The sequence below is a fragment of the Panthera onca genome, chromosome D4 (genome assembly GCF_046562875.1).
Source record: "Panthera onca isolate mPanOnc1 chromosome D4, mPanOnc1 haplotype 2, whole genome shotgun sequence".
Lineage (NCBI taxonomy): Eukaryota > Metazoa > Chordata > Mammalia > Carnivora > Felidae > Panthera > Panthera onca.
This window is the reverse complement of record NC_138351.1, coordinates 25,796,623-25,823,571: the sequence shown is the minus strand read 5'-3', so window position 1 is coordinate 25,823,571 and position 26,949 is coordinate 25,796,623. Positions and strand designations below refer to the sequence as shown.

The 26,949-nt window shown below is 39.8% G+C and overlaps 2 protein-coding genes and 1 pseudogene across 15 annotated transcripts in view; 2 read left to right on the top strand and 1 right to left on the bottom strand.

The window, feature by feature from the left end:
- RMI1 (RecQ mediated genome instability 1) overlaps nucleotides 1–4,641 on the bottom strand; it is an 84,729-nt gene extending 80,088 nt beyond the window's left edge. For all 5 annotated transcript variants that reach the window (XR_013551818.1, XR_009603126.2, XR_009603127.2 and 2 more), the window contains exon 1: nucleotides 4,492–4,641. The gene's annotated coding sequence lies outside the window, so the exon portion shown is untranslated. The remainder of the gene's footprint in view (nucleotides 1–4,491) is intronic.
- Nucleotides 4,642–4,744: 103 nt separating this feature from the next.
- HNRNPK (heterogeneous nuclear ribonucleoprotein K) lies at nucleotides 4,745–17,199 on the top strand. Of its 10 annotated transcripts, none has more exons than XM_060609962.3 (17): nucleotides 4,746–4,878; nucleotides 6,877–6,953; nucleotides 7,061–7,145; nucleotides 7,582–7,679; nucleotides 8,368–8,424; nucleotides 9,869–9,912; nucleotides 10,792–10,864; nucleotides 11,370–11,441; nucleotides 11,941–12,054; nucleotides 12,461–12,589; nucleotides 13,218–13,525; nucleotides 13,644–13,698; nucleotides 14,011–14,094; nucleotides 14,359–14,374; nucleotides 14,452–14,534; nucleotides 14,937–15,106; nucleotides 15,822–17,199. In XM_060609962.3, the coding sequence occupies exons 3-17, from the start codon at nucleotides 7,088–7,090 to the stop codon at nucleotides 15,853–15,855; spliced, it is 1,395 nt and encodes a 464-aa protein (XP_060465945.1). In that variant the 5' UTR covers nucleotides 4,746–4,878; nucleotides 6,877–6,953; nucleotides 7,061–7,087; the 3' UTR covers nucleotides 15,856–17,199. The 10 variants fall into 10 exon arrangements, with proteins under 10 accessions (XP_060465947.1, XP_060465945.1, XP_078293033.1 ...); XM_078436907.1 differs by lacking the exon at nucleotides 4,746–4,878 and adding an exon at nucleotides 5,118–5,236 and having other exon boundaries at nucleotides 15,882–17,199; XM_060609963.2 differs by lacking the exon at nucleotides 4,746–4,878 and adding an exon at nucleotides 5,118–5,236.
- A 3,280-nt stretch (nucleotides 17,200–20,479) lies between these two features.
- On the top strand, nucleotides 20,480–23,634 carry LOC132663406 (phosphoserine aminotransferase pseudogene; annotated as a pseudogene).
- The last annotated feature ends 3,315 nt before the right edge of the window (nucleotides 23,635–26,949 follow it).

Sequence of the window (26,949 nt, the reverse complement as noted above, 5' to 3'; positions counted from 1 at the left end):
TTACCTAAACCTCAAAATAACATGATAGAGTAAGTTCTGTCATCTACTTAAGTGAATAAAACTGAAGCTTGAAGATTAAGACATATTAAGATCATGTATCAAAGCAGGCCCAGAACTAGAACATAAGTTCTTCTAATTTCCGTTCTTACGCCTTTTGCTAGACCCTGTTGATTTATGTGAAAAGGGAAAGTATAGCCAATCCCTCATTTATATACAAAATCCCACTTACAAATAAAACACATAAAAAAGTCATTCTATAAGAGCACTATACTGCTGTTATAATGAACAGACTTTTTTCAGATCGCATTTAATAAGTTCCTCTAGTGCATTATAAATTATTTCACGTACAAAGTCAAGTGAAAGAAAAACTTAACATCACCCACTGCATCTATCTTTATGACAGCTTTAAAACAGTGCCATGGTTAAGTACTACTTTTCCTTTGCTATAACTACTAAAATACCACATAAAACAATTTCAAAATTTTTAAAATTACAAACTGATATTTTAAGTCTTATGTATCCATTTATTTTTTTCATTTTTTTCCTTATTTCAAACATGTACCTCCTTGTTAGTGTTGTTGAACATGGCAAGCGACAAACTCCTTTTAAATGACAGTTGGGACAAATTCTGAGAAACACAGCTCAGTGAACCACAACTAAATTGTTCTATTAATGTGTGACAGTCCTAATTAATAATTCTCTCCAAGTACTATCCTCTAGGATTTAAATCTCCACCTCTCAAGCTAATTGACATACTATAATTTTATAATAATGTTACCATACTAGGCAAAGAAAAAAATTCTGATTAAAACCCTAAAAGATAACCAAGACATATATAAAACACAAGTAAATGTGACGAGATACTTAACCCTGTGCAAGCATTCAAACATAGCTAAATTCCAATATTTTACCAAAAAGTCAAGAACTTTGGGGAAAAACTGACTGCTAAATAAACATTTGTTACACAGAATTCATTTAAAAGCAAAGTAAGTGTGGTGTATACTAATCAGAAACATGGATGTAGTTTCCCCCCCAACTGCATATTATCATAATTGTAATAAGAAGAGGATTCTATCTATATATAATAGGATTTTTTCCTACATGTTAGAAAGAAATTTTTATTTAAAAATTTAATTAAATGGAAAAAGTATTATCATGTGGAATCTACATGATGAAGTTTACACTGGGTTTCAATAACTGAGCCTTTTCATAATTTAATAAATTGTATTACTTGCATCTACTTCTTTAGAGAATTCTTAAGGTTTTCCTTCCTCTCTTTCTGGAGAAATTGAGTAATCACAGTCACTGCAGGTAGAAACAACTTAGAGGGGAGGTGTGAGCTAGGGAGCACAATTTCCCAACCACTCAGACACAAAAGAACAGCCCGTGATCCTCATGAACATCACTGTCCAAGAAAAGAAAAACATGGAAAGGTATGTTTCTTAAATTGTACATTAAGAATGTGCATACCATATGATCACTTCTTTTTCTCTCCAAAATGAATCTTAAGAAAGCAATCAGAAAGGACAGACTTAAGTGCCAGAGTGTTTATCATTCATTGTATTTGTATAGGGTGGAAAAAAACAGAAATAATCTAAATGTTCAACAATGGGGGGGGGGGGGGTAGAAGCAGGGATTAAATACACTACACTGGATCCATGAAATAGGTTATAGTCTTTAAAAAAAATTCTACAGGTATGTTTAATAACATGAAAATATGTTCATATTTTATTAAGAAAAAGGCCAGGTATAAAACTATATATATATATATATATATATATATATATATATATATATATATATATATATCTTAATCCCTGTTAATTTTATAATCATGAAAAAATGTTTTCTAAAAAGCTGACTTTATACTCTCTGAACTTGACTAAACACAATAATCTACATTCAAGTTCTTGACTGCAGGAACTGACCAGGAAAGAACAGAGTAGGAAAATCCTATCGTACATCACAAAGACTTAGGCATCTTTGATGTATGTTAATTTTCAGTCAGCCTCACCTATTCCCCTTTTTTAAAAAAATATAACAAACGGCAGAAGTACCATCCTTTTGAACACATGTGGCATTTAACCAACAGCTGAGACTTATAAGCACTAACAAATGTTGAAATCATAACTACTCCATGTTTACACTAGCTTCATCTAAAAAATAAAAGTGTCTTAAAACTCATTAATGGTAACTTTAAAATTCTGAGAAGATATTCTCTGAAAATTAGAGGGGGAAATTATATTTAATGACTGAAATCAGAAGAGGTTATCAGTGGAACTGTTTGTGGATCTTCCATAACCTACTGTAAGGAAAAGAGAATAGGAAAAGAGAATTCCACCTCTGCTATGTGACCTCAGACATATTCCTTAACTTCTCAGTCTTAAGTTTTCTTATCCATAAAACAGATAACCCACAACTTACTCGCAGGACTGTAGTAAGCTTTAAACTGCCAGCACAAGGTAGGGCACATAGTTGGGAACCTTAGGAAATAGTACTTATATTTTAAATAATCATCCAGCTGGCTAGTGTACAATCTGAATTATATGAGTTCATCTAAAGTAAACCCCAAGGCTAAGTAATACTAGCTCTGAATTCACTGGGAGTTCAAAATGACCATGAAATTATACAAGATAGGAGCCAGTGATGTATCCAACTTGATGGGTACTTTGGCAAGGACTTGCTAAAGTCCTTGAATGAGCAAAAGTACAACACAGTAGTTTGGTTGAAAACAATAGAGGATGAAAAACTGGTGGAAAGAGACTTTTCTGTTCAAGAGCAAACTAATAGTTAAAACAGATAAAGAGGAAACACATGGAAAAAGAAGAAAAAAACTCCTTTCGGGCAATATTATCTAGGAAAGGTAAGTAACAGCTTTCACCAGTTAAGGTCCAGTCAGAAGACAGTGAAACTGGGAGAAGGAAGTTCTTAGATAGGGCTGTTTAATTTGCATTCCTGCTCACCACTCTTCACGTTATCAGGGTAGAAACTGATAATTACACCAGAAATACTAGCTTGAGAGAAAGTATGTTAGTACAGTACCCCTATACGTCCCTTTAAGTGTTAGTGAAATGTCCCAGGTTTTAAGGCAGTCAATTAAATACTGCAAACTCTGACTGGCAGATGAAATCTCTATAAAACAAGTGTTCTCAACCCCTACATACATGCATCAATTCATGGTTGAATATTTAATAAAGATCTGAACCATATAATATAAAACCAAAATGTGAACTAAGTTTTACCCTCCCAACAAGGCTCTTCGTGAAGATACATTCATCATGGAGGAAGGCGTTTAAAAAAATTACATGGCCACTGAAAGAGACCTTCTCTATAAACTCACAATCGCAGACATTATGCTTTTAACAGTATTTAACTATCCTCCTAGCCAGTAAATGTTCATGCTTCATGAAGTCCTCGGCTCCTCCAACAAGAGTTTCTTCCTCATTAGGCGAGTGAAAAGATCATGGATGAATGCAATCATACCAAAAAAAGGTGCTGGTTACATCCATTCTGCAAGTTATTCAAGAGGGAAATCAAGTTACAGTAAGATGGAACGGCACATTTCATCACGACAAAATACACATGTATGTATTCTGCAAATGGTGGAGTTAAACTTATATGTAAATCACAACATCTTTATGCTTCGACGCCTATTTGGGGTTGTGGGTGAAGGCTGGAGAGTAGAAGAGTGAGGATGTGGCGACTGGCTACTACCAGGCCAGGCGATTTCCCAGGGTCGTCACCGATTCGAAATGACCTTAAGAGCCTTAACAAAAGCAGTCATCAAAGCTTGGCACAAGGGCCTTAGAAGTAACCGAACACAAAGCAAGCGCAAACTTGAATACGCTAGATCTGTGACAAATTTGAGGAGGAGGTTTTGGGGGTTTTAATCACTGCGGAACACCGCCACTCACTCGGTCGGAGCTTTAAACAGCTGCAAGAAACAGAACGCGGACGTCTACAACGTATTGTGCGAATCGCATTCATTTTAGGGGATAGAATGTAATACTTCCGGCAAATTTTCCACAGATAAACTGCAGCGACGACACTACCGAATACTTTTCTCACAGGTCCCATTTAACAAAAATGGGGGGAAAGGAAGAACACGGGGGGGGGGGGGGGAGGAGAATGGTCTCGTCAGAAAGCCTGTGAAGACGCCTGGGATCTCCCGGAGCGCTGGCGGGGAGTCGGAAGCAAGGAGGACCAGTTCCCCGGGACTCCGAGGCCGCCCGTTCGCAGGCAAGCGGACCGGCACGCGTTTCCTGGGTTCCCGTCCGAGCCGACAGCGGGCCGCGAACCGCCAGCAGGCCCCCGACCCGGGCCGCTCCGGCCCGTTACAAACAGCGGGTTTCCGCGGCGGCCGGGCTGCACTCACCGCCGCGCAGCCCGCCCCGCAGCCCGCAGCCCGGGCGAGAATGGGGGTGCTGAGTGGGAGGGAGACGCGAGTGTGGACTGTGGAAAGGGGGGCATTCGTCTGGGCCTAGCACCGACCTGGGCGTCCCGCCTTCCTCTCGCGCAACAGCGGTCCCTGGGCCGCGCGACTGTGAGAACAGGAACCGCTACGGCGCGCGCCCTAATCCTTTTCTGCCTCTTCCCGCCCGATTTGCCGCGCGCTCACACCCCTCCTCCAAACCTAAAAGACTCCGTAGGCCCCGAAAACGCCCCTTCCCCGCCCCCTCCCTGTGCGCGTGAACGAGGTAGCCTTCAGTTCTCGCGAGAGGTTTTCCCCCCCTCCCTCTCCTCTGCTTCTAGTGAGTGCGCGAACGAGAAAGGAGGAGGGCGCTCCAGGCGAAAGCACTGCAGACGCCATTATTCCCTGTTTCTCTGCTGCTGCAACCTCGACGTCTTGCCTACGTCCCGCTTTTTTGCGGCCTATAGGTAATTGGGGTTTTCGGCGCTAGGGTATTATAGATTCAGGCAGGGGTTTGGCCTCCCTAAAGATTGCGTTGACTTCTCCCAAGCCCGGCTTTTCTCGGGCCCTTAGCGGCCTCACAACCTGAAGGGAGGCGCCGGCGCGAGGCGTGGCGTCGCCTCCTTCAGCGCCTTGATTGACGCGGCCTTGAGCCAATCGCTTTGCCCTCGCGCCACCGCTGAAGCCCGGGCAACCAATTGGGCTCGGCGGCGGGGTAGGAGAGCGCGGGGAGGCGGGGGAAGGCGGCGGGGGCCTGCGCTCGTTCTCTGTCTAGCTGTGACCGGCTGAGGCGGCGCGGCGGTACAGGGACGGCGGCCTCGCGCGGTGAGGAACGGGGCAGGGCGAACGGTGCGTGGGGGCGAGGATCGGAGACCAAGTTTGCTGCTTGAGGGAGGCGTTTGGGGGCTGCTTGGTGGTTGGCCGCTTCTCAGAAGGGAACGTTGCCCGCTTTCCCCTCCCCCCCACCTCCGCCATTTCCCTGAGCGTGTATCCGCAGTCCGCGTCGTGGTGCTAGAGGCTGCGGGGTGGGGGAATTGCGAGGCAAGCGCCTGTAGGATGATCTGTAGTTTTGCAGGCTTGAAATCAGGCATCTTGTATAGGAAGAAGCGGCCGGCGGGCGGGACCCGAGGGCGGTGGAGAATGCCGCCACTCTCTTTGTGTGGGCCCCCCGCACTTCGGCCCTCCCGGCCCCAGGCTTGGAGCTGGAGCGGGGGAGATGGAACGGTCGAGGCTGCCTCCGTTGCTTTGTCTCTCCCGCGGTGGGGGGAGGGTGCGGGGGATGAGATCTCGGGACCGCGTGGTGGGTGGGGGAGGGGGTCCGCGCTCGGCTCCGCCTAGTAGCACGTAGTCGCCATTACGCGGGCCGCCATTTCCTGTCGGGTCCGGGTGAGGAGCGGCGCGGCGCTTCTGGTCTCGCCTACGGCTTATTCAACTCCTGTTACTCGGCCGTTGCGGATCCCCGGTATCGTGCGGGGCGGCGGGGGGGGGGGGGGGGAGCATGTTTGCGTTCGGCTAGTCGCGCCCGTAATTAGTGGCTTTCACGGTCTGAGGAATGGTGACTGAAAGACTTGAACGATGAACCGCGGCAACGTTTTTATCTAAATTTTCCAGCATACTCCAACGCTTAGCTGAAGGATGGGCCGTAAGGATAGCGTTTCAGTTAGTCGTTAAAAGAGAAGCTTATCGACAAATGTTATGAAAGAATGGGAGGCATAAAACGTATCCTCGAGTTTTAGCTTTAGGCTGTCTGGCAGAAGCCACTTGACTATTTGTGCTAGTCCTGTGAGGGCTGGTGAAAGGCGCCTTGCGGTCCTATCACGCTGACATTAAAGGAATAATTGTTAGGGTGCAGAGAGTTTTAACCTAACTTCAACTATTTCTATGGGGCCAGTATTAGCGTTCTGGGGTTCCATTAGCTGTATTTGAGTAATCGAGCAGTGCTGGCGGTTTGGGTCTGCTCCCTGTAAGGTGTTTTTTCTTTTTTTAAGATTTAATTTTCCGGTACATTGACCTGATTGTTGGACACAGCTTGAATTTGCCTTCGCTTGTAAACTTTAGAGTTCAGAGAATGCCCTTTCAAGTCGGCAATGGGAAGAGACCCACGAGCAACTTAAAATTCCAGTATAATCAATTTTGTGTACCTATAAATTTATACCTTTGGGGACAAAATTGAGACTCTGAGCTTATTACAGGTCTTTCGTCGTTTCTGTATTTACTGTATAAAACCATTAGTTGCCGTGGTGGGACTCAGTCCAATGGCTAAAAATTTGTGGTTTCCCTTTTGCGAAAAAACCAGAGTCCTTTGGTTACTTTTTTTTCCTAAGGCTTACACTCACTTGAGAGTGTAAGACCCTAAAACAAGTTTTAGAAAGAGCTCTTTAGTTTATTTGTATTCAGATCACTGTTCATTAGTATTTAGTAATGAGCAACCAAAAAGCAAAACTGATTTATGTTGGTTTTTATAGGCTACTGCAGCACTAGGGTGTCAGTTGGTCCCGCCCAGAACACTTCAGTTCTGCTCTGCAAGGATATATAATACCTGGTACGTTCTAGAAGCAGAGTCATTTCTTTGCCTTTTCTTTTATTTAGCGAGACACAAAGCTTACTTTCCAATAAACCAAATGTACTAGCCTCTTTATTTTTCAACAGATTGGTGTGTCCATTTAATTCAAGAAAATGGAAACTGAACAGCCAGAGGAAACCTTCCCCAACACTGAAACCAATGGTGAATTTGGTGAGAACGCATTTTTAGCAATTTTTGTGTTTTCTATTCTGTTTCATTTTTTAGAACGGTTTAGTGTGACATCCCTGTCAGTTTTCTACTTAGGAACTATATGCAACTGTCTTTTGTGTTGTTGACGGTAAACTTAAGATAAAGACAACAAAAAATATTTTTCTTTGCGTTTTACAACTTTTAATCCTTTGAATTATTTTGTCCCTTTCATTGTTTTGTGTTTAGAAAGAGTTTTTTGGAAGGGAATGTGCTTTGATTCATAATTAAAAGTTAGAATCTGAGCGGCTTTGGCCTTTTCAGTTAGCAACAAATCTCCAAACAGAACGGAGTTGCTTTCTCTGTCCTGTGGGTTAAAACTAAAATGTAATTGGATTAAAGGGGCTTTTTCTTGTTGATAACTGGTGCTTTCTTTGACATCTGAACTGTTAATTTCTAGGTAAACGCCCTGCAGAAGATATGGAAGAGGAGCAAGCTTTTAAAAGATCTAGAAACACTGATGAGATGGTTGAACTACGCATTCTGCTTCAGAGCAAGGTATAAATTTTACTCTTGAAAATCTTAAAGTAGTTCTTACTAAAGTAGAAGTTAAAATAAGTTCTGGTTTGGCCCTCTGGGAAGCATCCTGAGCCTTACAGATTAAGGAATGTAAAAGATGTGTGTGGCTCTTTTTAAACAGATTGGTAAACCGTGTTATTTGGATGACAATTAAAATGAAAGCCCTTAATATAGTGACGCTATGAGTAAAAGTAGGAGAAAGGGTATAGGTGATGATTAAAGCATTAATGGATTAAAGATTATACCTTGATTGCATTGTGGGGAAAATATCCTAGTTGGCAGTTGACTTGATGGGCATTATCACATCACAATGTGAAGGTACCTAGTGTATTTAAATTACCTTTTTCAGAATGATACCATAAAGGTAATCAGTACATAATTTTCACACTCTGTATTTTTGACATGCTTAATACTGCAAAGCTGTCTTGGTGTTTTCATCCCCAAAACTCAATAGACTCTCGATTTTATTTATTTTTTTTTTTTTTAACTTCATGATTTTGATTTTGATACCCAGATAGATTTTCAGCTCTGTAACCAAAAAGGGGAGATTAGAGTTTTGTTAGGGTTTTTGTTTTGGGGGGTGGAAGGGTTTGGTTGCAGTTTAAAAGCATAGGAAAATCTGTTAATATAAGGGAAAGTAAATTTCTTGTGTTTATATCTTCTCCAGAATGCTGGGGCAGTGATTGGAAAAGGAGGCAAGAATATTAAGGCTCTCCGTACAGACGTAAGTATTAAAGAGTTTAAACTACACAAGCAGCTTCAATTTATGTGTTTGTAGGAATTTAAAGATTTGCATCATAGAAATCATTCAATAGTCTAGATACAAGCCATTTGTAATAATTGAATACATAGTTGATTTCAAGGTTTGCCATTCCTGATTTAACAAAGCACAGATTGAGTTTGGGGAGGGGGGATCTGTATTAAACCTCTTCCCTTTCTGATAACTTTACACCAAATTATTCACTTCAAGATAACTTAGAAATAACGACAGTGTAAAAACCCTTAATTGCACTAGTTACCGTGTGTGAATCAATTACAGTATTACAAAAACCATTGCAGGTGGCTGATTAAACTCCGAAATTTTTATTTTTTAATCGTCCATCTGTTTAACAGCTTGCACATGGAGCACAAAGAGATTAATGTTGAGGTTGCATGATTTAAATATGGGTAAAGAATAGACGCTTAATCTTAAATTGGGAAACCATTTGTCAATGCCAGTGATTTGTTTGAGTCTTCATATTTTATAGTGGGTTGACTCTTGTGATTAGACACATTAAATGTTGGTATCACCAGAAGCGAGCATATTTATAGGACTTGGCTACACCAAAATTCCTAAATTTTTTTCTCATAGTGTACACACTCTTAATGTTTCTTTGCTAAAGTTGAGGCAAATAATAACTTTGTGTTGAATACTTATTTGATAGTATTTCATTTCTCTCTTGGTCGCAGATCTTTGTATGTTCCTCCTGTAAACTGAACTTGAAAATTTGTTTTAAATTTTACAAACTTGCCTGCTAGGATCTAGGAATGCGTTTTAAACCTCCAGGAAACCAAACTGGTCTTTTAAGAGATAGGGTTTTTGGTGGTGTGGGAATTTTTGTTTTGTCTTTTACAAACCTCTCTCCTCTTAATCCAGATGTTCTATATAATTATCTGGGTTATCAATTTCCCCATTTCCTCAAGAATTTTAGTAAACTGAGTCATGACAGGTTTTGTGTCTACCCTCATGAGCCAGCCTGCTACTGAAACATCGTTTGTTAAAAAGAAAAAAAAAAATAGCTAGTACCATCATTTAAGGTCCTTAAATGTTAAGCCACAGTCAGATTTAGAGAAGTCCATTATTGTGTTAGTCTTCAGAACAACTTAAGCTTGTTTCATTAATTGAGAGTATGAGTATAGTTTGTATTAAATTAAAATTTATTGCTTTTCCCCCTTTTCCCTCTCCTTGTTTTTTTGGCCATATATCTCCGTTGCCCATGTACTGGATCGACTTACCCCTGCGTTGCCCACCATGACGTTGGCCCATCCGCCCCTGAACGCCCATGTGAAAACCCTGGTTGGCTATGCCCAAAAATGTGCTCGTTGCCAAACGGGTACCATACTTGACAACTTCTGATTGAATGCCCATGCCCAATGCCAACATCCACGAACGCCAATGACCAATGCAGTACAATGCCAGTGTTTCAGTCCCAGACAGCAGTGGCCCCGAGCGGTATGTCCCAACAGTTTATGCCTCACTGCCTGATTAGAAAGAGAGAAATGTATTTTATTACCTGCCTTTTATATAATTAAATAGTATCCCCTTTAGACGGTGTATTGTTTTTCAAGTTTCTGTCTTATTTTCCCCATTAAGTCTTTTTGTCACTGAACTTTTACCGTGAGTTGCCCACCCAAACGATCCACTAATTTTATTTCGATGGAAGGAGCACAGCTTCAAGTGTTGCATATTTGCTGCATTGTAAATCAAATTGTTACCAAAATAGTCTCTCGCTCTGTCTTTGTGGCCCACCTTGCTTCCCAACATTGCCTGTTCATAATTTTTTCTGATGAAATGCTAACTCTGGTTCACTTTCCTTCACTTCTCATTTGTGTTGTCTTTGTTTTGTCTCGCATTTGTATTTGTTTTCTTGCAGAGCCCATTAGTGATCTAATTTCTAACTGGTATCCATAACCTTACTCCAGATATAATGTTCACCACTTGCATATTCCCCCACTTTTGCCTAAGAGAAGGTGTGCCAGTTTTACCAATGTAACAGCGAGGGTATCCTTAATTAACTTAGTGGTGGCGGGGAACATAAATATTCAACTCTGCTTCAGTTCTGGTCAATTTATTGCCCACTTAATCTGAGCCCTTCCAAGAGCCCATTCTCTCTGTCTCTCTGCAAGTCTCCTAATATTGTTATCATGTCTGTATTGGGCATAAAACAAAATGCATGTGAAAAACCTATAAATAGGCTACTTTAAATGGGGAGATTAAATAATTGTATGTTACTTCTCTGTGAAAGTTTGTATGACTACTGATGATGAACACAAAACTCATTTTTTCTTTTCCACCTTTTTTGTACTATCTGGTATTTGTGATGTTTGACAGCATATTGAGTATCAGTGCTGATATTGAAACAATTGGAGAAATTCTGAAGAAAATCATCCCTACCTTGGAAGAGGTAGGCTCTCTTTTTTTTAATGTATTTGGCAATTGAGGGGGGAATATTTAAAATGTTTTATTGGGGCTTAATAGGGGAGGTGGAGAGACAGTGACTGTGACAGTTTGTAGCAGCGACACATAAACTGCTACATAATGTGCATGGTTACTATTCCATGTGTGTGTTTTAAAATGTAATCTGGAAAAAAAAAATGTAGTCTGGCCACTCCAAAGTAAATACGAACTACCTGTGGTCTTGCGTATTGGGTGTAGCATATATTTTATGGGCTCTAGTCCTAGAAGAGGTGTTTTTTTAAGGTAGAATATTGATTGTGGGGACTGTGTTAGATTTTTTAACTTTATATATTCATGTATTTATTGGATATATAGAAAAAAAGTTACTCTTTGATTCTTAAGAGTTTAATGGTATAGATATGAAATATGTTGTAGTAGCTTTACCAATATATGCGACAATAGCCTGATCACACTAGACACTTAACCTATTACTCTTATTTTTCTACTTTCAGGGCCTGCAGTTGCCATCACCCACTGCAACCAGCCAGCTCCCGCTCGAATCTGATGCTGTGGAATGCTTAAATGTATGTCATAGTGCCATTGAACCCCACTGAAGTATGGAGCCTGGCCCATAGGATCAATTTTATTTTTAACATAGTGTACTTATCCCGTCTCTATAGAAAAAGGCTTAAAAACAAGAGAAATGAATGGTCTTACAACTCACTGTTGACCCTGCTCCATGCTGCAGTGGGAATTAACTACATTTGCAAAGTGCTTTGCAGTCATTTTTATTATGGTGTTATTTGAATGTTAATAATAATTTTGTGGTAACAGCGACATGCTAAATGGCTGCAGTGTGGGTATGGTGTTGCAGGACCTGAAAATAAAATAGTTTTTTAAGGTGGTGCAGAATGTCCTTTTTGGGCCTGGCTATTGAGGATAATAAGCACATAACTGGTAAAGTTATTGAAATATAAATTCAGGTTGCTCACTGCAACAGTATATTGTCATGCTTATAGCAGATAAGTGTGTATTGGGGATTCTTTGATTTGGGACTAAAATCTTATAACTCTCCCTCTGCAGTACCAACACTATAAAGGAAGCGACTTTGACTGCGAGTTGAGACTGTTGATTCATCAGAGTCTGGCAGGAGGCATTATTGGGGTCAAAGGTGCTAAAATCAAAGAACTTCGAGAGGTAAAGGCACTGTTTGTTTTCTTCTCCTATTGTATTACTAGAGAATAGTTGTTCATACACAGTTGGATCAGTGGACTTCTCTCCTTCACCCACTTGACCTTCCTTCCTAAGATTCCTTATCACTTCTTTGTTCATGTAGTTTGCTTTTAAAATACAACACCCTGGACATGCTTGGGCGAGTTTTTTGCCAAAATTTTTATACACTGGCAAGGTCCTAGAGCTATTTAACAGGGTTTTTATATGGTCAGGTTGGGGGGGGGGGGGGGAGTGGTACTGAATATGAATGTAAATTTCTCTGAACCTAGGATTTTTTTTTTTTTTTTTTTTTTTTTTTTTTTTGGGTGTATTTCATGTATTTTTAAATGTCTTCTAATTAATGCTTCCCTTTATTATATACTTATTACAGAACACACAGACAACAATCAAGCTTTTCCAGGAATGCTGTCCTCATTCCACTGACAGAGTCGTTCTTATTGGAGGAAAACCTGATAGGGTTGTAGAGTGCATCAAGATCATCCTTGATCTTATTTCGGAGGTACTTCATTTACATTCAATTCTATGCAACAAATAGATTTTTATTCTAAAGTAGTGTCACAATGTTTAGACAAATGGCTTTCGTCTTATGCCTTTACCCGTTGGGGTTTTCTTGTTTTTTGGATATTTTAATTTAAAAGTTTTTTGAGATGGTGGTTATTTGATTATTGGTGAGAATTTTAATAATTTTTGATTCTTCAAGTAGTTTTTATAGTACTAGTACTACGTTGCATAGCTTCCCAACTGACGTCCTTCAGCATGAGTTAGAGGCTTACCCAGGATACTGATCCTTCAGCCCTTGAGATGTTTGGTTTTTTTTTTTTTCCTTTAAAGACCCCATTGTGAAATGTGTGGGTGGGATTTTGTGTTCTCTTTCTTGAGATCTGAGGGTAAAAGGCTGCTGCTTCTTCCCCCACAAGCCAGTAAAATTTTCAGACTCACCAAAAATACTGCCTTTTTTTAAAATACTTTCTTTCCTACTATTAACCTTTTGCCTGATTGCTTTCTCCTGTCCCAAGTACCTCCCAGGAGAAATAAGGGACTTGAAATGTTTGCTTTGTTAACATTTAGTATGAAACAAGTCTCTTTTCCTTGTTCTTTTCTCTAACGTTGCTACATTTTTGTTTTAGTCTCCCATCAAAGGACGTGCACAGCCTTACGATCCCAATTTTTACGATGAAACCTACGATTATGGTGGTTTTACAATGATGTTTGATGACCGCCGTGGACGTCCTGTGGGATTTCCCATGCGGGGGAGAGGCGGTTTTGATAGAATGCCTCCTGGTCGGGGTGGGCGTCCTATGCCTCCATCTAGAAGAGATTATGACGACATGAGCCCTCGTCGAGGACCTCCTCCACCGCCTCCTGGACGAGGTGGCCGGGGTGGTAGCAGAGCTCGGAATCTTCCTCTTCCTCCTCCACCGCCACCTAGAGGAGGGTAAGTTTATTACATCCACACAGTTAACTTAAAACCGGCTACATTTGATAGGTAGATAGATTTTTGTTGTGTGTGACATGTAAACAAACTGAGATTACAACACGTACTGTGCTTGCAGAGATCTAATGGCCTATGACAGAAGAGGAAGACCTGGAGACCGCTATGACGGCATGGTAAGAACTCTTCATTTATCATCAGTGTATATGTGAGGGCCTGTAAAGGGTTTTAAAGTCAAGTAGTTGACAATTTGTTGAAGATGATTGTTAATTGAAAAGCTTGCTTTACCAGTGGACTTGGTAGATAACTAGTTAAATCACTGTCAGTTGTTTGTTGAAATATTAAGACTTTTTTGAGCCATTTTTGTTTCCCCACAATGTATGATTGGTGCTGATAAATATTTGAGTGAAGTGAAATAGAAGTGAACCTTATAAAATGGCTGAAATATATAGTCCAGGTTATGTTAACAAGGTCTATCTCTGACACAGGTTGGTTTCAGTGCTGATGAAACTTGGGACTCTGCAATAGATACATGGAGCCCATCAGAATGGCAAATGGCATATGAACCACAGGTTGAGTATCATGGGTGTTTGCATTCATGTCAATAATAACTTAAAATGTTTACCTCCTTGCCAGTAAGTGTTTTTCCCTCCTGTAATGTGTTTGTTTTTGTGCTATGTACCTGAAGTGTTTTCTTCCCCAAGGATTGTCTTCTAAAACCTAGGGAGAATATGGGAGGACTCTAGTTTCCTAAACTAAGATTTTAGGAATATTAAAATACCTGAAGGGTAGTTTTGAAGGCAAAGTAATTTTTTATTTTTTCTTTCCATTTTTAGGGTGGCTCCGGATATGGTAAGTTTTTTCCTTTGTGAAATCAAAACATTATTTCATGCTTTCTAAATGAACTTGATGCTCATTATTTAAATCAGATTATTCCTATGCAGGGGGTCGTGGCTCATACGGTGATCTTGGTGGACCTATTATTACTACACAAGTAACTATTCCCAAAGATGTGAGTATTCTTTGAATTCTTACATTCTTGTAATGTTAACAAGGAACGTTTAATGAGTCTTTTTCTTTAGTTTCCTGTTTTAATAAAAGGTCTTAATAAAAATACTGTATTTTAGGATTAAAATTGTGTTTTACAGACTTTAGTGAGGTGTCTTTCTCCGGCTTGAGTCTTGCACTGTTTTTAAAAGCTGAGGGTTTTGAAGCCCTTGATTTGTTTATTAAAGGAAGTGTTGATGTGTGCTGTGTAAATAACATTATAATTCAAACCTTGATTGGTTAGAGGACCTTAAGTAATCTTAGAATAAACTGTGCAAAGTTAGTACTCTTGATACTCATTGAAAATACAGGTAATATGGTTACTTTGAAAGTATATCATAAACACTTGTTTTTAAAATCTTTTCAGTTGGCTGGATCTATTATTGGCAAAGGTGGTCAGCGGATTAAACAAATCCGTCATGAGTCAGGAGCTTCGATCAAAATTGATGAACCTTTAGAAGGGTCTGAAGATCGGATCATTACCATTACAGGAACACAGGACCAGATACAGAATGCACAGTATTTGCTGCAGAACAGGTCAGTTTGAGTTTAGCTTTGTGCTAGCCTATACATACTAAAACTTTAAAAAGCCTTCTTCTCAATTGATTTTTCTTTTAGAAGCCATGGTGTCTCAACCTTTTGGGGACCTAACTTCTAAACATTCTAATAGCTTTGCTTTAATTTTCTTCTGCTTTCTTACTAAAAACGAAGACATTCAATACTAATCTTGCTGGAAGAAGCCTTAACCAAGCAAACTTCTCATTTCTCTGGTGAAAACTGCTGCCAAAACCACTTGTTATAAATTATACAGAGCCTGTAGAAAATGTAGAAGATTCAGTGGATGTTGGTCTAGTTCTGTGTGGAAGACTAGTGATTTTGTTGTTTGTAGATAACTAAATCGACAACAAATCACAGTCTGCCATATGGCACAGGCCATGCCTCTACAGGACAAATGATTGGTGCTGTAAAACGCAGCATTTCACACCTTACTGGCATTTCTTTGTCTTCTCTACCAAATATTAACAACTTTTAATTTCATTTTCCTAATTCTGCTCTACTAATGTCTGATTTACTATTAATCATTTTTCTTGAATTTTACATTGCTCTAATTTTGTAATTGCTAATGTTTTAATTCTTCTAATTGTAATGGACATGTTTATCATTTTAATTTAGCATTGAAATTGTCTTAATGTTGATTAAGATGTTACGAACAAAAATTCTAATTCGTACTTTTTTTTCTTTTCTTTTATAGTGTGAAGCAGTATGCAGATGTTGAAGGATTCTAATGCAAGATATTTTTTCTTTTTTATAGTGTGAAGCAGTATTCTGGAAAGTTTTTCTAAGACTAGTGAAGAACTGAAGGAGTCCTGCATCTTTTTTTTTTTATCTGCTTCTGTTTAAAAAGCCAACATTCCTCTGCTTCATAGGTGTTCTGCATTTGAGGTGTAGTGAAATCTTTGCTGTTCACCAGATGTAATGTTTTAGTTCCTTACAAACAGGGTGGGGGGGGGAAGGGCGTGCAAAAACTAACATTGAAATTTTGAAACAGCAGCAGAGTGAGTGAATTTTAATTTTTGTTCATTGTTGGTGGTTTAAAGGAAAAATATTCCCCCCATGTAATTATTGTGAACACTTTGCTTTGTGGTCACTGTAACATTTTGGGGGGTGGGACAGGGAGGAAAAGTAACAATAATAGTCCATATGTCCCTGGCATCTATTCAGAGCAGTGTGCAGAATGTAATGCTCTTTTGTAAGAAACGTTTTATGATTTTTAAAATAAATTTAGTGAACCTATTTTTGGTGGTCATTTTTTTTAAGACAGTCATTTTTCAAATGGCTGGATTCCCAAACCCACCCCAAACTAAACACTAAGTTTGATTTTCAGCTCCTCTGTTGGATATAAATAAATGCATCTCTTCTTGGACATAGGCATAATATCTTGGCAAATTCCATTCTGGTGATTTCTTGATGATTTGAAAGTCCATTGCTTGGAAAGAAATTTTGTCATACACATTCATGCTTATAATAAGCTGGGGATTTTTTGTTTGTTTTTGCAAATGCTTGCCCCTACTCTGCAACAGTTTTCTATGTTAGTAATTGTGAAGGAGAACCGAGGTGGGGAGCAATACTACAAATTCAGTAATGGTTTAAATATATGCCAGAAGCCTAATGGCAACAAGTTTTATTAATCAGAATAATACTTGGTTATGGAAGTGACTGATGCTAAATAAATTCTTATTATTTTTTATTAGATAATTTCTCACCTATAGACAAACTGTCAGCCTGCTAGTGTCTATTAGTTAAACTTTGTAAAATATATATATATTCTTGTTTTTCCATTGTATGCAAACTGAAGGAAAAAGATGTACCATTTCTCTGTTGTATGTTGGATTATGTAGGAAATGTTTGTGAACAATTCGAAAAAAAAAAAACGATGAAAAAAGTTCCTGTGGATGTTTTGTGTAGTATCTTGGCATTTGTATTGATAGTTAAAAGTTCACTTCCAAATAAATAAAACTCCCATAATGCTAGATTTGATGTGTGCCCAATTTGAACAAGGGTTGATTGACTACCTGTAAAATTTGTTCAAACGTTCCTCTTGTAAGGAAATACAGTAATCTTAAATTATATTTTTTTTTGTGTGAAGTGTGTTTCTAGCATTTATAAATGAAGTCTGGCAGGGGTGGTAAATATAAAATCCCAGTGATTAAGCTCTTAATTTGTTAAAAGGGGGAGTCTAGCATAATGAGAGCTGAGTCACGATTATCCAGTTGTACAGATCTTGCTATTCTCAACACTGCCTACGAGAAATTTTGGATTTCTTAGGTTTTTATCTTTAAAATAGCTCTAGTTTGATGATTGAAAATGCTGACAGATAATGTAACAACTGCCTTACTATGTATGGTTCCTGGCTCATAAATTTCTAAAAATTTCTATTAACCTCCAACTGTCTAGAAAGTATGAGAACAGTTCAAGTCTACAGAGAACAATCAAGGATGGAATTCTGCTTTTATAGGTTTAGGAAAAAAGACTTGGACATATAGATGAAGTAGGGGGGTTTTCTGGAGTATACATTAAGTAGTACATGCATGCAAGCATCATTTAAAGGCAGAATTTCATTCCTTTTTTAGTTTGGAGAGGAATTGAGTGTTCCCTTGATAACTGAAATAAGTGTGTCAAAACATTTAAAACTACTGAATGCTACATGTGTAGTTTCCCAAAAGGAGAAATTAGGCTGTATTGCCACATGGGTGTTACTTAAGCATCCCCCTTGTGTATTTTAAGTATGGCTGATTGATGCGGAGTTGTTTAGGGTAGTACAACCTTCTGTTGAAATGAGCCTTTCCCCTACAGAAAAATAAACAGGTGCTACTTAGTCAAATTGTTAGTCTTACTGGAGGAGGAGAACACTGGCTTTCAGAGCACTCATTGGTCGTTCAAAAGTTACTCCTGGATTATTAGTGTGAAAGGGTTTTAACTTGCCTTTTACAAAGAATTATGACTTTGAACCTATAAACCTACCAAAAAATTAGATGAGAGAATATCTGCCATTGGAAAGTTGGATGTACCTACCACTTGGGAAGGGAGAGGTCTTTTGTGTTGCCACTATTTGTAAATGGTGTTGGAATATGGGCTAGAAATTGAGTTAGGTTGAGAAATTTATCGGAAGTAAACATGAAGCTTAAAATTCCCTTAAATGGAACGTTGAACCAATTTTATAAGTGACTAGTACATACACTGATTTGTTAAAGCTTTAAAAATTTAAACGTAAGAGATTCCTAAAATGTTTTCAACTTAACGTTTTGAAAGTTACTACCAAAATGCCAGCAAACGTTGGAAATCATGTAGCTTGCACCAAAGTTTTTCAGGAATGAAGGTCTTAAAACCTTTCCCTGCCATTCAAATTTTGCCTTTAAAATGAGACTGTAATGTAAAATATTTCAATTTTGTTGAATGATCTAGTAGTTCTAAATCTTTGATCACTGATAACTACTGGAATGCTTAGAGACTGAAGAGGGAAATGAACATGGCAATATTTCTCTTAATCATTTTAGTGGTTTGTTTACAGTGTCTTCTGTTTGTGCTCAAAATGGAATCACTGTTCCACAAACATGGAATGTGAAGCTTGCTACTAAAGGGACATTTTGAATTTTCTCTTACAGGCCAATGAAAATGTTTTTGTTGACAAAGTAGGATTTTAAGTGTCTAATGCTTTTTTTGGATTTTGGATTTTTTTTGGAAAGGGATTCAGTCTTGATGATGGCTAAATGTAAATTAAATCCATCATAAATCTATTTTGCATCTCCTATTAGCAAGGTTTGCCTATTGCTGGCAAGTTAGAGATGAAATGAACTGTTTCTTCATGGAGGCATTGAACTTACAAAAAGCTTAATCAGTATTTCTCAAACTGTTCCTAGGACCACCTTTAAAATCGCCAATGGTGCTGGTTAAAAATATCTAGACCCCCACACCTCAGTTCCACTGAATCACAATGTCCAGAGAGAGGTACCAGGAATCTGCAATATTTAACAAACTGAACAGTTTAAAGACCAGTGTAATACAGCAATATATAGTAATGCTTCCATACCTTTTCATTAACTGTATTTAGTTGCCAACGTATACAGGTACAGCGGTGGGCCCTAAGGATGCAGTGGTTAGAAACCATTTATTTGGAGAGACCGTTCAGTAACCATCTACTAGGGGGAAAAAAAAAAAAAAGATGTGCTTAGGAAAGCAGAAACCAATGTGTGTTTGTACATATAGGTGTACACATTCACAAGCAGATGGGACACACTGTAGAATTAAAACTAGAGAAATCCCATTGTGTTAACCCAAAATTCTATCCCTTTCACCTCTTAGCAGATGCCGCTTGTGTACACAGCTGGCCATCATTTGCCCAAACCAGGCTTCAGCACTTCCAGTCAGGGAAGAAATCCGACCTCAGGGAAAAAAAGAATACCTAGAAAATTAAACATTTCACATCTGTCTGTATTTAAAATGGGGAGCTAATTTGAGTCAAGGACGTTGGAAAATCTAGGATGTAAATGCTTTGTAGGCTTGGGTTCCCATTTGCCAAACGAGTAACAGGCACTAGCAACAAGCTTGTGGTTAACTGATAGACCAGCTCTCCTGTGACCTCAAACTTTCCTAGTCTTCACCTCATTTTCTGCCCAGAATCCGTGCTCCTCCCACTGCCCCCTGCTACCCCAAACTCAGACCTGTAACCCCCACACCTGTAGTTATGAGAGAAAAAGTATGTCACCAAAACTATAAACCTTCCAGAATCCTTTCAGAAATATTTTCTTTCAGTCATCCTATCTCCCTTTTCCCCCTTCTTCCTTGAAGTCCTCCTATCATTAAGGAATAGGCTTCCTGGAAGGGAAGGGCCAGTTCACTTAGAACAAAAGTGTCTGTGGGGTCCGGCCAAGGCTGGGGGGGTTTGGGGGGGGGTGGAGGGGGAGCGTGGCATATGACAGCTGTTCATCAGAGCAAAAGTCATTTAGATAGTAAAGAGAGATTAGGCAGGAACAGAATAGAAAGTACCAGCTAGGTCCTTCAGAAACCTCCCTAGGGTTCCTCCAGTAGAGGATGATTAGTGGAAGCAGGAACTCCAGGTAGGTTGACTAGGAAGCTGAAAGAGAAGGCTTAAACCTCACTTCTATTTGGAGCCCTGCAAAGTGTCCCCATGACTACATGGGCTTGTAAAGCAGAGCAGAAATTGAGGCAATCATGTTTTGGGACAGAGAAACCCTGAGATTTGCACACACACTCCACAGTATTCCCTTTGATGCCCATATGGCATAAAAGGGACAGTTGAGTGCTAATGGGCTTGCCATGGGGTCATCACGGTGAAGAGGAAGGTTACTGCATATCAGAGGCTGTAAGGAAGATAGCCTAGTCAGGGGGTGGATGGAGACAGCAGAATTTCAAAGGTTTGTCAATATTCATGATGAAAGCCAAGATGAGATCAAGTTAGTCAAGAAGAAAGCTAGGTAGGCCGAGTGCTGAGAAACCAGCTAAGACTAGCTTCGGTCCATTCAGTGGTAACTGAATTCAGACACCAGAAGATCCCAAACAAACCTACACCTCAGCTTGAGCAGAGACCACTTGATGCAAAAGGCTCTTTACTCCTATTATCAGAACACCTTATACCCTTGGCACCCAGAAGACCTCTGGGAGGTCTTGGAAAGGTAGAGGTAAAAGACTGTTTAGAAAAAAAAAAAAAAATCCCTAATAAGGGGTCTGATCTTTAACTGAATAATTATTTCCCTTAAATTAGACCATTTAAAACTGGAAAAGACCTCAACTTGCATTTAATTTGGCAAGTTTATGTGGTTTTTTTCTACCATCAATGGGAATGGGAACGTATAGAGAAAGAGGGCATATGGGAATTTGAGAGCCCTAGAAATCAAGAGGTAAAAGGCAAGAAAAGTAAGGCAAATACAATCAAACCATAAGTTCTAGGTGGAGGTAGCCTCAGTTGGCTTGGAGCCTTCATCTGGTAGATCAGGTAGCTTTATCTAGATTATTGATTCATACCTGTGTTTCAAACTGGCACCAATTTTGTGTACAATTCAGCCTCCAGAACTCTGTGGGATCAAGCTGACACTAATCTCCAGTTGCAACCAAATCATGGCTTCACTCATGATTCCTTTGCTTGCTTCCCTGGCTTCCTTTCACCTGAGAACATTCCTCCAGTGAGTCACTGGCACAAGAATTCCTGACCAGGGCTCTGCTTCTAGGGACTTGATCTAAGACAGTTGAGCTGGAGCAAGAGCAGAAATTTACACGACCGAGACATCCCTGACTTAGATTTTGATGCAGTAAGTAATGAGACATTGAGTTCTCTCCTTCTCTGGAAGGGATGAGAATTTTTTATAAAGAGTAACTGCATTTTGCTAGCAGTGTTTTTGAAAGTATACATATGCAAACAATTATTTGGATACTGAATAGCCATAGGAATGAATTATAATGTACCTTTTTGTTAAACAACACAGCTTCACTTTGACCTTTCTAATAGGACCCAGCTTTGCTTTTGGAGGTTTCTCTCTCAGCTGTTTATATCCTGGTCCTTGGGAGAGTCCTTATCACACCAAGAGAGTAGGCATTTGACCAAGGCTTGCCTGACCTGGGAATTTAAATCTTGAGCAGAATGATTGATTGCAAGCCAAGTTACAATGATCATGGTGAGTTTTTTCAGCAGCACTAGTAGAAGAAAACTTTGGGCAGTTTCTCAAACTGGTTCCCCAGCCTCCCCTTCTTCTATCCTTCACTTCTTCTTTCTCTTAACTTTTCAAAACATTCTTTTTGCTTAAATTAATTAGACAGTTGCTGTTACATGCAGCCCATCAGTCAAAGAGGCTTATCTTGTGCAGGCAGCACTGCTAATTTGGGGGGCGGGGGGGGTGGCAATAAAAAGCACGGGTCTCAGCTGCCACTGCTGCCAACCAATGTCACTTGGGTCTTCACAGTTATGCCATCTGGGGCATAAATCAATCATTGCCAGGCTCTCTCAAGGCTGCCACTGAACATTCAGTGCAATAACTTGCCTCAAGTTTCTGGCTTTTTCCTCCCCTTTCAGACTTGAATCAAATGCCACATGTCACAGAGAAGGGAACGGACTTCTGGAGCAGCTACCAAAGGGGCTGGATGATGCGATCTGGAATGAAAGAGGAGTCAACTCTGGAGGAGAGAACTCTGACAAAAGGGAAATAAGAGCAAGGAGAGAGACGCACCGCCGGGTGATCTGTGGCCTCCAGCCAACTCGCCCAGTGGATCAGATGCTTAGTGGACTGCCCCAGGCATGTGGTCAGTTTTGCCCCAGCCACCAAGCTGCTGTACTCAGTGTTTTTAGAGATACAAGAAGAATTATTAGAGTACAATTGGAATTGGCACTAGTGTTCTTGAAATGAGCCACAGGCCATCAGCCTCTGCTAAGATTAATAACAACACAGAAAATCTTGTGTGGAAATTGTCAGTTGTTCCAGACAACTACAAAATTATTTCTGTGCAAAGAGGCATGTCAAGGCCGGTTCACTGCTGTCCTCTTAAACCTGATTGGTCAGAGAGGTGTGCTACCTACCAGATGACAGGAGCTTGGTTAGCTAAGGCAGCAAAAGAAGCCTAAAAGTTTAGGAATGTGAATATTGCCTATCCTAAGCTTGGGAGTTATGCGAACATTCCAGATCCAAGCCCATTGAACCTCCTGTGTACATCGCTGCCCCAACGAGACCATGCACAGAGTAGAGTTTGCCTTGATTTCTGATGTCCAGGGAGCAGTGCTGGTTTGCTACGTGCCCTCAAACTTCCTATCCAGGCTGGTGGATGTTTACTAGTTTGGTGTGATTTCCACACCCAACACCCTTGTGTGTTTCGGCATCCGTGTCATAGGCTTGGTCCTGGAGTGATTAAGAACAGCCGTGGAGAAGTTCAGCTCCATCAAAGCACAAATGATTTATGATATTATTGATAAGTCTCAAGGATTCTATGTATATCCAGTGGATCCCAGAATAGAAGCAAGATGAATATTCCATTCTGCATTGGCAATGCCAAAGGAGACGATGCTTTAGGAAAAAAAGATTACTCACTAAAGCTCTTGAACTCAATGTGATCTCCTTGAAAGGGTGTGGGTCTGTGGGAGGCATCCAGCCTCTCTGTATAATGCTGACAGGAAAGAAGATGTTCAGAACCTGGCAGCCTTCGTGAAAAATTCTTTGGAGATGCATCAGCTATGAACACATTTTTTTTTTTTTCACTATTAACAGTTAATAGGTTTAATTACTTAATAAGTTTATCTCAGATATACATTTCTAACCACATGATAATAATGTAATTGTGAGGACAGCTTCAACAGTAAGTTCATATTCCAACATAAATTTTTGTTGAAAATGATAATCAAAAGGAAAGTGACTTATATCAAGGCAATCATCACTTCCCCAAGAGTCTCTAGAGAAGTAAAGAATAACTTTACAAACAGAATCTTGTGTCAATTTTAAACACAATCATAGAAATACTAAAGCTGATAATATTAAAAACTCCACAGGATTGTACCTCTTAGCTTTCACTTCTCCACCCCACCCCCCATTTATGTACATTCCTATGGAAGCAATATCCTAATTTCCTGCAGTCTAGGGATTGAACCTGTGGCAAAGTCCATATTTTACAAAGCCTCCAAATACTGCTGCTAATTTAGGACATAGCTTTCAAATGTGAACATTCCCTACTCTGAACCTTTAGCCATAGACTCTAGAAATGGTGCTCCCTTACTTTATTTCTACTACAGCTGTGAACACAACTTAACCAATATATACTCTGCCCTTGAAGAAGCTACAAAATTTAAAGCTACTTGGGAATGGCTACAATAAGTTAACAAACATGGTATTTTTCTTGAATGGAAATTTTATTATGGATTCTTTTTTTCAAAGAACAACAGCAAAACATTCACAGCTCTGCAAAGCTGGTGAGACTTAACAGACACCTTAATTCTGACTTGAACTGGAAACATTTAAAAGAATTTTCCTCTTGCTTTGCTAACAAAATCTAGTTTATGTTGTCTTTTCCTTTTGTGTGTGTGTGTGTGTGTTTGTTTATGGTATCGTTGTTGCTACTTTTTCTAACTGGATCCCAGTATTCAAACTTGTCTGTGGACTTAATTATGCAAATTGCAGTTAATTGCTTCTGGAGACACACAAAGACACAGCAGGGTGAATGGGGTCCTCTGGGTACTGAATCTTGATCCTTTCCAAAATGACATAGTGGGGTCTCCTGGGTTCTACATCTGTTAATTCAAGTTTACACTGACTGTGTGGTGAGTAGTTTAGGGGTTCTAAGCTAAAGGGCAAACTGGGGATCTTTCTTTATCCTGTTATTCTGATAAAGAGATAAAAGTGACATATGTTTATATAGCAAAATCTGTTTTAATACCAAATAGTTTATATCTTTATGCATTTATAAGAATACAGTTCTCAGAGTCCCTGACATTGTGCATAACATTACATTAGTAACAGTTGTGGCCCTCACCCTGCCCTGCAACTTTTAAGCTGCTTCACAGAAATGATTTAGAAGTTCTCCAATTCACTCTTGCTTTCCTTCCAATGGGTAGAAAAGAAGGTTGGATAGTTGGTTCTTTATGTTTTAGGTAAGCCATTGAGGGGCTCCTGGGTGACCCAGTCAGTTGAGTGTCTGACTTTGGCTCAGGTCATGATCTCACAGCTCGTGAGTTTGAGCCCCGTGTCAGGCTCTGTGCTGACAGCTTGGAGCCTGGAGCCTGCTTTGGATTCTGTGTCTCCCTCTCTCTCTGCGCCTCTCCCACTCGTGCTCTGTCTCTCTCTGTCTCTCTCTCAAGAATAAATTTAAAAAAATTTTTTTTTAATTAGGTAAGCCATTGAACTAAAATTCTCTGTTAAACCTCCTTATCCTTTGTTCTCTTTATACTGTCTGACCAGAATGATGCTGTGAGTTCTGGAAGATCTTTGCTTAGGAGTCTTTCCCCCTATTGTTTATCCATGGTCAGTATTTTATGTTGAATATGTGAAGGACATTAAAATCCTAAAATATCCAAAAAGAGGGAGAGACACAGAAACAGACAGATGGGAAATTCCTCTCTCTTCCTCTCACAAACGGCTCTGAGGCAGTTTCTCCCTATAGTTTGTCCCATATAACATAGACTGTGTCCATGCTCCTACACTAAGACTAGCTGTGTCTCTCCAAGGCTCGCCACAAAGCAGTGCCTAGCACAATATCACATCCCCTTATATTACTTTCCATCTGAAACTTCCTTTCTCCTTTCCTTCACTGTCGATATCCTCAGATTGCACCTCAGAAATAAAACATCGGCACTTAATCCCTGCCCCAGGTAAATCCTGCCCCATTTCAAAATAAATATTCCTTTGTATCTGTTTACTTTTTTGTACTTTTTTTAGAAGCAGGCTTTTACATTTATTATTGTTGAGTGTCCTCTCCTCCCCCTCGACCCCGCCCTGCTCTGCTCACTATTTTTGCCCTACAGTCTAGCTGAGTGATTTATTAGCAACTGGCACCAAGTCTCCAAATCAAAGTGTGCAAGGGAAACACATTTGCGTGATCCCCCTTAATAGAAGATACACCAGGCAATCTGTCTACTTCTGTTTCCCAGAAATAAAATAACTAGAAGGCCTGCTGCTTCTCTTCCACATATTTGAATTTGGGTTCTGGAAATTTCTCCAACTGTCTGTGCAACAACCTCTTGCTTGACAATTTCCAGAACCCATTCCACTGACAGCTCAGCTTCAGCTTCTAGCAACCCTGAGCTAGAGAAGGTGATTATTTGATCAATATTTTACATTGTATCCTGAAGTGGTGAGTTCAAGATTATTCAAAGAGATATCAATTGTAAAGCAGAGCACACACCAAGTTTCGGTTGTGCAAGACAATCTGTCCGGCAGGAACTGATGATGACCGACATCACTCAAGTCACCTCTTTGATGACATTTAAGTCTTGTGCATAACCTTGTAAAGGAGCATTAATGGAACTCAGAGAACCTCTCAAGGACTGTGTGATTTGTTCCACAACTTTTTTGTGTTGTTTAGACAGCAAGGGAAACAAATAGATTACTGGTTTGTTAAAAAGGATGTAGCTCTGGAACAACCGGATAGAAGAGACATATAAGGCAAGTTATGTGGGAAGGGGCACAGAGCTTGAATCTCTGAAAAAAAAAAAATTTTTTTTTTACATATATTTATTTTTGAAAGACAGAGTGAGAGCACGACCAGGGGAGGAGTAGAGAGAGAAGGAGACACAGAATCTGAAGCAGGCTCCAGGCTCTGAGCAAGCATTCAGCACAGAGCCCGACCCAGGGCTCAAACCCACGAACCGTGAGATCATGACCTGAGCCAAAGTCAGATGCTCAACTGATGGAGCCACCCAGGCACCCCATCTCCCTGAATCTCTAAATGTTCATCAGCTGGAAGCTCTGCACTGGTACTTATGATGTTTAGTGATTTCTCCTAAGTAGGAAATATGCATTTCACTCATTAAAAGCAACCCATGGTTCAAAAATTTCTAAATTGGTTTTGAACTGTAATGATAATGATATATCATGAAGATGATATATTTATTCCATTATACCTAAATATTTTTTAATGTTTATTTATTTAGAGAGAGAGAGAGAGCAGGGGAGGGATAGAAACAGAGGGAAAGAGAGAATCCCAAGCAGACAGAGAATCCGGCTGTCAGCGCAGAACCCCACGCAGGGCTCGATTTCATCTCATGACCATGAGATCATGACCTGGGCCAAAATTAAGACATTCAACTGACTGAGTCACCCAGGTGCCCCAGTAACTAAATATTTTAAAACAGAAATTGAATTATTTAAGACTCATAGTGTTCACCAGAAAGAGTC